At 37.3% G+C, this 14,614-nt stretch overlaps 1 protein-coding gene across 1 annotated transcript in view; it reads right to left on the reverse strand.

The window, feature by feature from the left end:
- PAWR (pro-apoptotic WT1 regulator) overlaps positions 1-14,614 on the reverse strand; it is a 127,631-nt gene that overhangs the window by 28,917 nt on the left and 84,100 nt on the right. Inside the window, exon 4 of the mRNA XM_024992389.2 lies at positions 6,232-6,266. Coding sequence (XP_024848157.1) covers positions 6,232-6,266 — 35 coding nt within the window. The remainder of the gene's footprint in view (positions 1-6,231; positions 6,267-14,614) is intronic.

Here is a 14,614-nt window from a genome sequence, read left to right on the forward strand (position 1 = left end):
ATAAAACTGGGAAATACCAGCAGAGCGGTAGAAAGAAAATCAAGAGAGTAAGGTTATCACCTAAGTTGCAGCATATATAAAAGAGAACTAGAATCATTTTAAAGGCCTCTTTTCACTTAAAATAAGTCCACACACCTGCATCAACCACATGATTATTCAAATACAAACTACAATGCTGACAACTACAAATAAAAACCTAAACATGTGGATATACCCTAATATGTTTGTATTTGCTTGATGTACATATAAGCTTAAAATAAGATTTCAAAAAGTTTAACCTATTAATTAAAAATCCTTCTTACTGCTTTATACAAATGATAATATACAAATTCAAAATAAGGAATATTACTGAAAAAAAAAATCAGTCATTTATCCCTACTATGTATTATGTTTGTAAAGAATACTGTCATAATTGTGAATAATTGTGTTACTAGCTCTTATTGCCAAATTTAGCTCTGTTTATTTTAAAAACAGAAATGTTTTAACCGATTTTCAGGGCTAGATATGTACAGTGCACAATACCCAGAATAAAAGATTGTTTTATTAACTCCAAAAAGATTGCAACGTTCTACTCAGGAATGTTAACACAAATCTCTAACTAATACACCTCCAAAAAGAATCCTCCTCTGCCCTTAGTTACAAAGTTATTAACTGAAATGTTCAGAAAAGGAAAAATAAACAGTATTATCAAGGATAAACACCACTGTTTACTGAAAATTTTCTCCCTCTGGGAATTTTTATATCTTCTGTGGGAAGAATAGAAGGTGTTGTGTTGGGGGATAAACACTGTTATTCTACAACTACCATGAGGACAAGACTGGCAGCACCATGAGATTACAACTAGAGGAATTTTACACTAAAATACAATATTTTAATCTCTCCTTCATATTTGAATGAGATTCTTGCTGGGTACAGTAATCTGGGCTGTAGGTTATTTTCTTTCATCACTTTAAGTGTGTCTTGCCATTCCCTCCTGGCCTGAAGAGTTTCTATTGAAAGATCAGCTGTTATCCTTATGGGAATCCCTTTGTGTGATATTTGTTGTTTTCCCCTGCTGCTTTTAATATTTGTTCTTTGTGTTTGATCTTTGTTAATTTGATTAATATGTGTCTTGGGGTGTTTCGCCTTGGGTTTATCCTGTTTGGGACTCTCTGGGTTTCTTGGACTTGGGTGATTATTTCCTTCCCCATTTTAGGGAAGTTTTCAACTATTATTTCCTCAAGTATTTTCTCATGGTCTTTCTTTTTGTCTTCTTCTTCTGGGACTCCTATGATTCGAATGTTGGAGCGTTTAATATTGTCCTGGAGGTCTCTGAGATTGTCCTCATTTCTTTTAATTCGTTTTTCTTTTTTCCTCTCTGATTCATTTATTTCTACCATTCTATCTTCTAATTCACTAATCCTATCTTCTGCCTCTGTTATTCTACTATTTGTTGCCTCCAGAGTGATTTTGATCTCATTTATTGCATTATTCATTATATATTGACTCTTTTTTATTTCTTCTAGGTCCTTATTAAACCTTTCCTGCATCTTCTCAATCTTTGTCTCCAGGCTATTTATCTGTGATTCCATTTTGATTTCAAGATTTTAGATCATTTTCACTATCATTATTCGGAATTCTTTATCAGGTAGATTCCCTATCTCTTCCTCTTTTGTTTGGTTTGGTGGGCATTTATCCTGTTCCTTTACCTGCTGAATATTCCTCTGTCTCTTCATCTTGTTTATATTGCTGAGTTTGGGGTGTCCTTTCTGTATTCTGGCAGTTTGTGGAGTTCTCTTTATTGTGGAGTTTCCTCACTGTGGGTGGGTTTGTACAGGTGGCTTGTCAAGGTTTCTTGGTTAGGGAAGCTTGTGTCGGTGTTCTGGTGGGTGGAGCTGGATTTCTTCTCTCTGGAGTGCAATGAAGTGTCCAGTAATGAGTTATGCGATGTCTATGGTTTTGTAGTAACTTTGGACAGCCTGTATATTGGAGCTCAGGGCTGTGTTCCTATGTTGCTAGAGAATTTGCATGGTATATCTTGCTTTGGAACTTGTTGGCCCTTGTGTGGGCCAACAATAAAATAAGATACTTTAAAGTTTCACAATTAGAAGTAACACAAGACTCCTGAGTAAAATCCTCCTTTTAGAAAGGATATCAAATATTCAGGAGTACTGGATAAACTGTAAGATCCTTAATTAAATAACCAACAAGCACCAGCCTGACCTCCGCATTCTCAATATGCTCTCTGCCTGACTGTACTCCACCACTGCAGTCCCTGTCCCAAATAGCCCCACCCGCTGGGTAGGCTTTCTCTCTCCCTTTAAACACACACACATAAACAGAGCAACAATTGAATACAAAAGTCATTTCTCAGACTCTATGAGAGTTATGGTACACATTCACTGTGGGAAACAGATAACATGATCAATCTCTCCAGTAACCCCAATAACCCAGAGACAACAGATGTTATGAAAGTGAAAGTCGCTCAGTTGTGTCCAACTCTTTGCAACCCCATGAACTATACAGTCCATGGAATTCTCCAGATCAGACTACCGGAGTGGGTAGCCTTTCCCTTCTCCAGGGGATCTTCCCAACCAAGGGATCGAACCCAGGTCTCCTGTATTGCAGGTGGATTCTTTACCAGCTGAGCCACAATTCCACAATATATCAATTATTAGTAGTTCATAACCTTTTTGGATTGCAGATCCCTTTGAAAATCTGGTGAAAAATATAGCTCTTCTCCGAAATGAGCATGATATTCTTTTACATAGAAATTTAGCAGCTTGTCAATAGAGTTCAAGTTTAGAACACTTTATATGAGACACTGTTTTATTATCATACCCTTTGTTATATGCTCTCCCTCCACTTGTTTAATATAAATAGGTAATAATTTTCCAATAATTATTAATTCTTACAGGTAATGTTTTCTACAACATCAGTTTAATGTCCATATTGTAACTTTCCATTAATATATTACAGCATATATGCTATTTCATTGTTACAAATGTCAGTTTTTCTGTTAGGGGCTATCATACATGTTCTTTTCTTATATGTTAAATACAGTAAATTACCTTAAAGAGATAACTATAAACTTAACTAAGGAAACATTCTATTATGAAAATTACACATTGGGGAGAAAAAAACCCCCACAAATACATGACCACTGGTCCACCCTTCCTAAACCTTAAGTTTCAGAAACTTTATGACCCCCACCCCCAAATAATTTTCCAAAGTTATTGAAACATAGTTGTTTTTTTTAAAACAATATTTATGTCCTTGGCTGTGTCGGGTTTTACTTGCAGCACACAGGGATCTGCACCCTCTGCTGTGGCATGCGGAGCCTTTAGCTGCAGCATACAAACTCTTAGTTGTGGCACGTGGGATCTAGTTCCCTGATCAGGGATCGGACCTGCACTGGGAGCGCAAAGCCTCAACCACTAGATCACCAGGGAAGCCCCATTTAAACATGCTTTATAAAAAGGAGTTCAGTGAATATTTAAGAAATGTTCTACATAAATGAGAAGAGTCATTTACTCTTCTCATTTACATAGAGTCACTGCTTAACAAATTCAATGCATCCTTGATAACTGTAATAAAAAATTAATATTTAATTCATAATTTATAAGAACACACAAACTGATCTTGTGGATGGCTATATCCTCTGATGACTTTTTAAGTTTGTGTAGCCATATGTGTAAGTTATTTGGTTTACTGAAAATATTTTCTAACATATAATGCCAAATATCCATCCTTTAGCCCATTCCTCCTTTTTTTCATCCCCATTAATCAGCAGACACCCTCTCCAAGAAATATACATTCTCCAATCTTTGTTTCAACTTGTTGACAGGTTAATGAATGTAATTAACTGTTGATATACAATACAACAAATTCCTCTAGATAAGGCATTGATAAGTTCAGATCTAGATTTTGTTTGTTTTTTATCTTGTGTCTGAGTCCAAATGAGTTTGTGAATAATAATTAGTAACTTAAAAAAACTTTTTTAGTAGTACTAAACATAGCTAAACCTTTAAGAGTTGAAACATAACAAACCACATGTTCTAGGCTATGAAAATAAAAGAAGCAACAAGTGTACGAACAGGTCACAAGTAAAATAATGGTCTAAAAAGCTTAAAAATAAAAACATACACCCTGTGAAATCAATTGTCTTCCTGATTTAACACAATGATAAATGGTAAATAAATGATCAATGATAAATAAAGCTTTTGATGAAGATCTGTAAGGAAATTATTCCCCTAATGACCCTAAGTAAAGAATGCAAATCTGAAAAGTGCCAATTATAATTTAAGGTGTATCATGCGAAGAGTTGACTCATTGGAAAAGACTCTGATGCTGGGAAGGACTGAGGGCAGGAGGAGAAGGGGACAACAGAGGATGAGATGGCTGGATGGCATCACTGACTCGATGGACATGAGTCTGAGTGAACTCCGGGAGTTGGTGGATAGGGAGGCCTGGCGTGCTGCGATTCATGGGGTCGCAAAGAGTCGGACATGACTGAGCGACTGAACTGAATTGAACTGACTTAAGAACTAAATGTGTATGAATGATACAACAAATGTGGTAAGTTACTGAAGTTCATTTTTATTTCCCAAAACAAAAACTGATAAAAATACTTTGGTTTGAGAATGTGGCCTGCAAATGGGCCAAATCAAAGCTTTTTGATTGACAATGCTTGCTAGTAAACAAAAAAAGATTCTTTCCAGTTTAAACTAGTCATGCTAAGTAAAAATTACCAAAAAATGCTTACATGTTAGAAGTTGAAAGGAATCACAGGTTTCATTATACCTATATCAAAATTACTCAGAAATTAAAATAAAAAGCAGCAGCAGTGGCAAACATGTCAGATTTACTTAGTCCTTGATAACCTTAGCCTTCTTAAACATTGTTTTATTAGTAAACATTTAAATCTTTTCTATTTAATAACTTAATAATAAAATAACAGCTCTTCTTAATCAATATTTTATTTATATACACTATAACAACCACAACTTTTAACCATATATTTTAAACTTAACATAAAATAGAGGAAAACAGAGGTTTTATACATATAAATCTAAGTAGATGGTCTTGCACAGGCATGTGGGTGCTGGAGTCAGGTTGCCTGAGTTCAAATCTGGACTCATACTGACTAGTTCTATAACCACAGTGAAATCATTCTACCTCTTTGTCTCATTTCCCTCACCTACAAAGTAAAAGTAAATATTTTACCAACAGTACCTTCTTTATAAGATAACTGTTGCAAGAATTGAATGAGATCTCCATAAAGTACCCTGGACATTATAAGACTTGATAAGATTTACCATTATACTATAATTATTAGCACAAGCATGATGACCACATCTTCTGCAACTTTATGGCTTCAACAGGGAAGGACACCACTACTTCAGCCATCTCTGTTAAACAACTTCTCATACTTAATTCTGATCTTCCTCCTATACATAAGCACACACACTCAAACATTCTTCCTCCTATACATAAGCACATACACTCAAACACATTTTCTGGTAAAAAGCATTATTTAATTGTGAATAGGTGGTACTATGGACTTGCTATGGTTTGAATGCTTGCGTCCCTCCAAATTCTTATTCTGAAACCCTAATGTCCAACGTAAGGGCACTGGGAGGTGAGGCTGCGGGAGGTGCCTAGGTCACAAAGTTGGAGCCCTTCTGCACGTGTATAAGAGCACTGCCACCGCAGAGCTCTCTAGCCCCTCCCACTACGTGAGGACACAGTGGCGAGCTGTTAAGTCTGCAACTGGCAGGCAGGCCTTCACCAACAGAATCGGACCAAATTACCCACTCTCTCCATCACATGAGGTCACAGTGAGCAGGCAGTTCTCTGAGAGTCAGGAAGAGAACCCTCATGAGAACCAGACCATGCTGGCACTCTGACTGATTTTGGACTTCACAGCCTCCAGAACTGTGAGAAAATAAATTTCTATTTTAGCCATCCTGTCTACGGCATTTTGTTATGGCATTCCAAGCTGACTAGTACAGGGTTTATACTTATCTTTTCAGTGTTTAAATACACAAGTGAAAATGACTCTAAGTTTCTTTTGCTAAGTTCATCAAACCTTTACAAATCCATGCTGTGTGCAGTTTTCAGACTGCAGAGTATGTGAGAATAAGTTGTGGTCTGCCTACAATGCAGTTTCTTTTTAAGAGGACAATTAAGGTTTCTGACATTACACATGTGTCTACAATATGTTCTTAGTCTTAACTTAAGGATTCTTACCTTTTGTATCTGCCTGAAACTGTTCTAGATGGCTCCTGTAAAGTAAAAATAACAACATATCAGTTTGGGTATGTGTAAAAGCACACACAATTCCAGGTTATATAAAACAATTGATAGAGAATGTTGGAACAATTACCATTACTTTTAAAAATTCACACTGCCAATCAAACAAAACAATATCCTACATTTGATTTTTCAGACAAAACCAATCACTGTTTAAAGATTATATCTTTAATTTGGAAACATTTTAAAAGCTTAGAAAAATATTTTAAAGGGTTATCATTCATCAACCAATCTAAACCTTTTTGGAAGTCGAGCATTAAAAAACACAACATATCCCCCTTCTAGTGTTTTCTATGCCCTCAGTTTAACAAAAAAGGAGGGAGGGGTACAATTCACCACAGACATATAATGATTAATGCTTATTTTTTAAAATAGCTAAAAATAAAAGGTGAGAAAATATTTTTTATGCTTATTCTAAGCTAGACCTCCCCCCAAAAAAGATAGCTGTAAGTTAATATTAAGCACTGGGGTGAGAAAACTATTGTTATTGCTATTTAGTTGCTAAGTCATGTCCGACTCTTTCACAACCCCATGGACTCTTTCACAACCCCATGGAAAATCAAATTGATGGAGGAGCCTGGCGGACTACAATCCATGGGGTAGCAAAGAGATGGACACGACTGAGCAACTAACACATAGTCAAAACTAAATGATAAGTCTTAATTAACAGATTACAAATCAACTATACTCCTATAATTTTTTTTTTAATTTTTTAAATAAGTAAGTCTTTGACTCTGCAAGCCCATGGACTGCAGCCAACCAGATTCCTCTGTCCATGGAATTTCCAGGCAAGAATACTGGAGTGGGTAGGCATTCCCTCCTGCAGGACATCTTCCAGACCCAGGGATCAAATCCTGATCTCCTGCATTGCAGGCAGATTCTTTACCATGTGAGCCACTAGGGAAGCCCATAAGATGATCAGATTCCAGCCTAAAACAGCAAATACTACATGGTAAAGAATGTATCAATGTGGAAAAACAAGATAGAAAAGTCATACAGTTATGACTAAGACTTAGATTCAAGTTCCAACCAGACAGGCTACCCAGTAGCTGTGAGACTGTGGTAAGTTATTTAACTTCCATTAGTCTCAGTTTCTTCATCTCTAAAATAGGAATAAAAACAATGTCTACTTTACCAGGTTGTTGTGAGGATTAAATGATGGAAGTGATAAAAACAATTAGCAAAACTCTTTTACAACAGGTGAATAATTTAAAATTAACAGTGAAGGTTTTTTTTAAAAAAACCTAGGATGTGGAAGAATCTTTACTGAATTTTCTGAGCAGAACTTTAATGAATCTGACTTAATTCCTCCAAATCAATAAAGTCCCATTACTGCAGCCTACTAGCAAATGGCATCCCACTCCAGTATTCTTGCCTGGGAAATTCCATGGACAGAGGAGCCTAGTGGGCTCCAGTCCATGGAGTCACAGAGAGTTAGACACGACTGAGCACACACAGCACACACCACAACAGCCTACATCGCTTATTTAAATATGACTTTATGGCATTTTTAAGTAATGCGATAAAGGGGCAGCAAGGGTCTCTCACCTTTCTTTCTCCCCCAAAACCTCAGTATAAACAGTATGCAATAAATATATATTGACAACCTATAGAAATAACTTCCCTGGTAATCTACAGTTATAGAAAAAGCACCACCTTGGAATTAAAAAGTTTTCGAAAGTAACCAGGTGATACGATACAAGAAGTGCCCATGTGTGTGGGCCTGGCCCTTTAATAGGATCACCCCTGGAGGAGCCTTGGTCCGACAGTTGGTTCAAAGACATTTTACCCTCCTCTGGGCACCAACTGATCTCATAGCAGGGACAATAACAAAAGCCTAGCAAGTCAACTTTAAACAGTTTCTTATCTACCTGTCATTAAACTATGAGACCCTAAAGATAAGACAGATGAATCTTTGTACTCTAACACCAAACATGTAAAACAGAGCTCCTATTTACAAAAATATGATAGCTCTAAGTGAATAACAAAGAATATACTTTATAAAATCTAGTTTTTTAAAACTATTTTTTAAACCACAGTAACTAGATTAAAATGTTTAATCCTAGTATTTAGATAAAGCAGAAAGAAATACTAAAGTTATGTGTATGCACTCAAAGTAATGATTTCAAATGCAACTTTTCCCCTTAAGTTTTATAAGCAGTATTCCAACTAATATTTTATCAAGGTTTTCTTTCATAATATTCCCTAATCTTATTATATATGAACTAAAACTTTAGGCACAGACCTTAAAGGATGTCCATCTAAATTAAATATGCACTAGAAAAGATGCTAATGACACAGTAAGGTCCAAAACATAAACACCTCTCTGATTTTGGTTATAACTGAAATATTTCAAAAAATGACACAGCCTGATTATCCAGACTACTTCTTACTGCAATGAAATTAGCATAACTGCTAAATGATAAGAGCCTCTGTTACATTTACGGATTTGTGTGTAGCTGATATATTGACTGTAATGGTATGGAAACCTGGCAATAAAAAATATTTGAGGCTTCATGTAGGCATTTTCCCCTTACATGGTAGAACTAGAGACTAATACACATTTAGATTAGAATTTTAATCTGTACAGAAATGTGAAATGCAGGATGTTTTTAGCAACACTGCACTACAGTAAGTAGCATGATACTACTGTTACACTGACCTACCTATAAATGACTTAAAAGCACCATTGAAGTGTACTATTAATAAGAAGAAGTTGTATGTTACTAATTTTTTACATTTCTTACAGCTTTTTAAAAAACAACTAGTCACTTAAAAGGCACTTCCCAGGTGGCACAGTGGTAAAGAATCCGCCTGCTAATGCAGGAGATGCGGGTTCAATCCCTGGGTAGGGAAGATCCTCTGGAGTAGGAAATGGCAATCCATTTCATTATTCTTGCCTGGAAAAATTCCATGGGCAGCAGAGCCTGGCGGGCTATAGTCCATGGGATTGCAAAGAGTCAGACATATCTGAGCGACTGAGCACACAGTCACTTAAAACATATCTCAAGTTTTACAGTATTTTCTGTACAACTCGTCTGGTACAACTGATAAAATTATAAACTCAGACATACTTGACCAAACCACTCCATGCTCAAGTCCAAGATACGTTAACAATCAGATTTAAGTCTATTTCTATATAACTTATATTCAAGTTAAGATTCTAAAGCAGACCAACACTCCTCAGCTTATTGCTTACTGGCCAGATTTGAAAACTGTTTTTATTAGATTATACATTTTGTAGCTAAATATTATTTCACAGTGACTCTGGTAACCAAATTTCATTGCTTAACAACCAAACGTTCCTCAAATCAGACAGACTACATTAGTGTCAGCAGAGATTGGGAGGGGTGGCAGCCTGCTTCTCAAGTGTATGATATGTAGGAGATGGGAGTTTAAAGCCATCTTTACACCCTGACAAAAAGACAAAACTGAAATATTAGAAGGGAAAAAAAATTCAACACCTATAGTGCAGTGACATTTACTCCTTAGAAGGAAAGTTATGACCAACCTAGATAGCATATTCAAAAGCAGAGACATTACTTTGCCAACAAAGGTCCGTCTAGTCAAGGCTATGGTTTTTCCAGTGGTCATGTATGGATGTGAGAGTTGGACTGTGAAGAAGGCTGAGTGCCGAAGAATTGATGCTTTTGAACTGTGGTGTTGAAGACTCTCAAGAGTCTCCTTGGACTGCAAGGAGATCCAACCAGTCCATTCTGAAGGAGATCAGCCCTGGGATTTCTTTGGAAGGAATTATGCTAAAGCTGAAACTCCAGTACTTTGGCCACCTCATGTGAAGAGTTGACTCACTGGAAAAGACTCTGATGCTGGGAGGGATTGGGGGCAGGAGGAGAAGGCGACGACAGAGGATGAGATGGCTGGATGGCATCACTGACTCAATGGACGTGAGTCTGGGTGAACTCCGGGAGTTGGTGATGGACAGGGAGGCCTGGTGTGCTGCAATTCATGGGGTCGCAGAGTCGGACACGACTGAGCAACAGAACTGAACAGTCCCTTACAATTTTGAGGAGGAAAATGCTTGACGCTTCTATGTATTAATACACAATTCTATACAAATATAACTATAAGCCTCTGTATTTCAGGGACCACAAAGACTTCTGAGCAAACAGTGATAACAATTACTATAACTGTTAAAAAGTTGACAATTTTAGTCTAAATGTAGGGGCGGGGGAGAAGAAACACTTTCAGTATCACTGAAACTGCTTATAAAAAATACAAATGTTAAGATTATACTGGTCTTTAAAGTTTCAAAGACGATGTAATTAGACCTTCAATAACTCCAAAGTCTATTATACTACTGATTTAAAATATACTTTTCCTAAAATAATCTTCCTTGCAATGGGATGGTTTATATTACAAAAGGAAAGGAGAAAGATCTATGTAGAGCTTAGAAAATGTTGGCAAAGCAAATTGGTTTATGTAAGTTTAAATAAAACATTCTGCTTCATTCAAGCTTACAATGCTCAATAAGGAAATCCCACGAACTTTGTCTTTACAGGTGCAATGGGAGAACACAACTTGTAAAGTATGAACAAATATAAAAGCAAATGTGAAATAAGATTAGACAAATACAGGCCCAGTAGAATATAGTAAAATAATACTCAAGTTATTCAAATTTATTTGAGCCCCCAATAAGACTATGGTATACCACGTTAACCGACTTTCAGGAGTAAATTAAAATACCTATACTGGTATACACAATGTATTGATACTAAAGATACAAAGTTGAAGATGAATGAAGAATGGAACATCTATAAGGTATAACTGATAAAATAACTTAAAAATGAAAATAAGAAAACCGAACATAATGTACATACAGCGGGGGAACTTGGCCTGGTATAAGAAATCAGAGCCTGAGCACAACGATGAGAGGTGGACAATGCAGGAAAGGGAAGTCAGGATATCAGGCCTGAGGAGAGGTCAGAAAAGGGAGCCCCATGAAGGGATACTGAGAGCCCCAAACAGAGTGTGAGGGCATGATGGTCATCCATGGAGGAGGGTGGCCCAAAATGGGGGTTTTGCCCATAAGGGTAAAGAAGGTATTCCCCCGAAGAGGCGGCCTGGCATGGAGAATTCACAGCCTGTGCAGGGTGTGGAGAGGATCTCTGTAGGGAATGAGCAGGGGAGATGTGCTAGAGCCACAATAAATAGGATGAAGAGAGCATCCACAGAGTGATAGCCTGGCCTGAGTGGGTGAAAACCCAGTCAGGTTGATAAGGCACCCCAGGGAGGAGTAATCCAGCATGAGGTCTCAGTCTGCGCAGGGCAAAGAAAGACCTGAGGGAAGAGCAGCCCTCATGGGACGGCAGGAGCAAAGCAGGTGGCAGGGGATCCACAGGGGGAGTGACCTGCTATGAGGAGTCAGAACCAAGCAGGGAAGAGGGTATCTGCAGCCTCACAAGGGAATGGCCAAGCCTGAAGAAAGTGAAGAGTGTTCATGAAGAAGGCAAAGCCAATGTGTGACGTCAGAACCCATTTGCGGTGAGGAAAGCATCAGCGTGAGGAAGGAGTGACAATGGGAGAGAGGTTACATACAGGGGAACTGAATAAATAAGAAAACATATTAAGAATAATGTGAAACAGGTTACCCAATGTCAGAAAAGGGAGTTACAAATACTAGACTAAGCCTTGCGATATCAGATTACAATTGGCCATACTGGTATAAATTAGTTTTAATATTTGCATAAATAGATGTAGCTAGCTAGACAGCTAAGTAAGCAGCAAACAGATATGCATACGTATGTATGCGCATATAGACACACAAAGTAGGTCTGTACATAGAGCGGGACTAGGAACGGTGACACCTCAACAACATGAACACAACTACAGCCCAGACCTTGGCTTCATACTATCATTTTCAATAAAAGGAATCAGGGCTCCTTAGAGACACAGCTGCTTTCAAGGCTGGAGTAAGAAAGCTCCAGATGAGTCTGCAATACCTTATTACACCAGAAAACAAAGAAGTATTCTAAGAAAGACGGAGATGCAGCAAACGATACAAAAGGTTACAGGGGCTCCCACTGGCCAAATCTGGGATACTGTGAATATTAAAATAAACAAACAGTGATGCTGTGGTAGAGCAAACTCAGGGAGATAGTGAAAGACAGGGAAGCCTGGCGTGCTGCAGTTCATGGGGCTGCAAGGAGTCAGACACGACTTAGCAACTGAACAACAAGGTAGACTAATGACCCTCAAAGATGTTCACATCTTAATTTCTAAAACCTTCGAACATATTAGGTTACACAGCAAAGGGAAATTAAGGTAGCTAATCAATGACCTTAAATAGGGAGATTGTACTGCGTTATCTAATGGGCCCATTGTAATCACAATGGTCACTCAAAGTGGAAGAAAGAGGCAGAAAGTCAGAGGGAAATAGAGCAAAGCAGAAAAGTCACAATTTTGACTTTGAAGAAGGAAGAGGGACAAGGAATTCAGGTAGCTGCTAAGAGCTGGAAGAGGCAAGGAAATGGATTCTCTCCTATGGCATCCAAAAAGGAATGCAGTCCTGATTTTACCCTTTGATTTCGATCCACAGTTTTACCAGTCCAATGAGACTGCCAACTAAAAACACTGTAAGTTGATAAACTTGTGTTGTTTTAAGATACCAAATTTGTGGCGTTTTAAGATACCAAATTTGTGGCAATCAAGCTAATATAAATGGGTAAAACCCATCAGATAAAATGGCGAGTAGTGAGTTGATACAGATATACAGACATAAATAGATGACAAATGGGTGTAGAGAATAGAGAGTTTGATGGAGACAAAGTCATCTACATGGCTCAGAGGACTTAGCCACAAAGCACTTATTAAGCAGCAGCAGGGAAGCCTGGCAAACACTACCTTAATCACATGACCAAAGTGATCAGCAGCAGCAACGGAACACATTAAAACCATGTGTCACCTGATGGACTACACACTGAGAAAAACACGGCGTCAGTTCTGTGATATACACAACATGAATCTCATCAGAAGTAAATAGTAGATAACCCAAACTGAAGGTCATTTGACAAAAATAAATGACCTATAATCTTAAAAAGTGTTAAGATTAAGAAAGCTAAAGAAAGATGGATCAAACTAGAAACTAAGGAGATACAGCAACTAAACAGAATATGTGATTCTGAACTAGACCCTTTGCTATAATTTAGGAAATGATTGGGACAATTGGTGAAACTTGATGGTATCTGAAGAAACTAGATGGTAAAAAAATGTGTCAATGTCAATTTTAATTTTCTATCTTGAAGAGCTATGTTGCAGTTATGCAGGAGATCTTCATTGCAGAAAACACACAGGGAAGTATTGGGGGTAATAAGGCATCAAGTTAGCAACTTAGTCTCAAATATTTTAAGGGGAAAAAAATTCTCTACACAGTACTTGTAACTTTTCAGTTAGCCTGAGAATGTTTTAAGAGGAAAATCAATAAATGAATCAAAGAAAGAAGTAAAATAAAATTCATAAATGCCCTCTCATAAAATGCTATTGATTACATAAACTGATAAACTTTTCTTTATAAGTAATTTAGGCAATATGTTGAGAAATTTTTAGTCTTAAATATGAATTATAGGGAATTCCCTGGGGGTCCCTTGTGATTCAGCTGGTAAAGAATCCACCTGCAATGCGGGAGACCTGGGTTCAATCCCTGGGTTGGGAAGATCCCCTGGAGAAGGGAAAGGCTACCCACTGCAATATTCTGGCCTGGAGAATTCCAGGGACTGTATAGTCCATGGTGTTGCAGAGTTGGACACGACTGAGCAAGTTCCACTTTCACTGGTGGTCCAGTAATTAGGATTTTGTGCTTCCACTGCAAGAAGAACCAGTTCAATCCCTGGTGGGGAACTAAAATCCCGCAAGTCATGAGGGATAGCTAATAAATAATTTTTAAAAATTGTTATGACCTTTGACCCAATAAGTTTATCTCTGGTAATCTGGCCAAAGAAAATAATTCAAAACAAGTTCAATTTACACAGATATTACTTTCAGTAGTACTTATAATAGCAAAAATGTTTAACCACTGAGGAATCCTATTAATGGGAAATTTGTGTCAACTACTATTCACATTAAAAAATAATTCTATGCCAGTGAAAATAATACATAAAGAGATTTGAATAACATGAAAAAAATGTTCATGCTCTAACACCTACAAAGAGAATTTTGGCAATATCATCAAAATTACAAACATGTATTCCTTTTCACTCAGAGATTCCAGTGCTAGGGTTTTATCCTACTGATTTATACACACATATACAAAAGACTGTAAGTTGCTTACATATTGAAAGGTTTTTACCACTACATTGTTTGTAGC

This window comes from Bos taurus, chromosome 5, assembly GCF_002263795.3.
Source record: "Bos taurus isolate L1 Dominette 01449 registration number 42190680 breed Hereford chromosome 5, ARS-UCD2.0, whole genome shotgun sequence".
NCBI classification, from domain to species: domain Eukaryota; kingdom Metazoa; phylum Chordata; class Mammalia; order Artiodactyla; family Bovidae; genus Bos; species Bos taurus.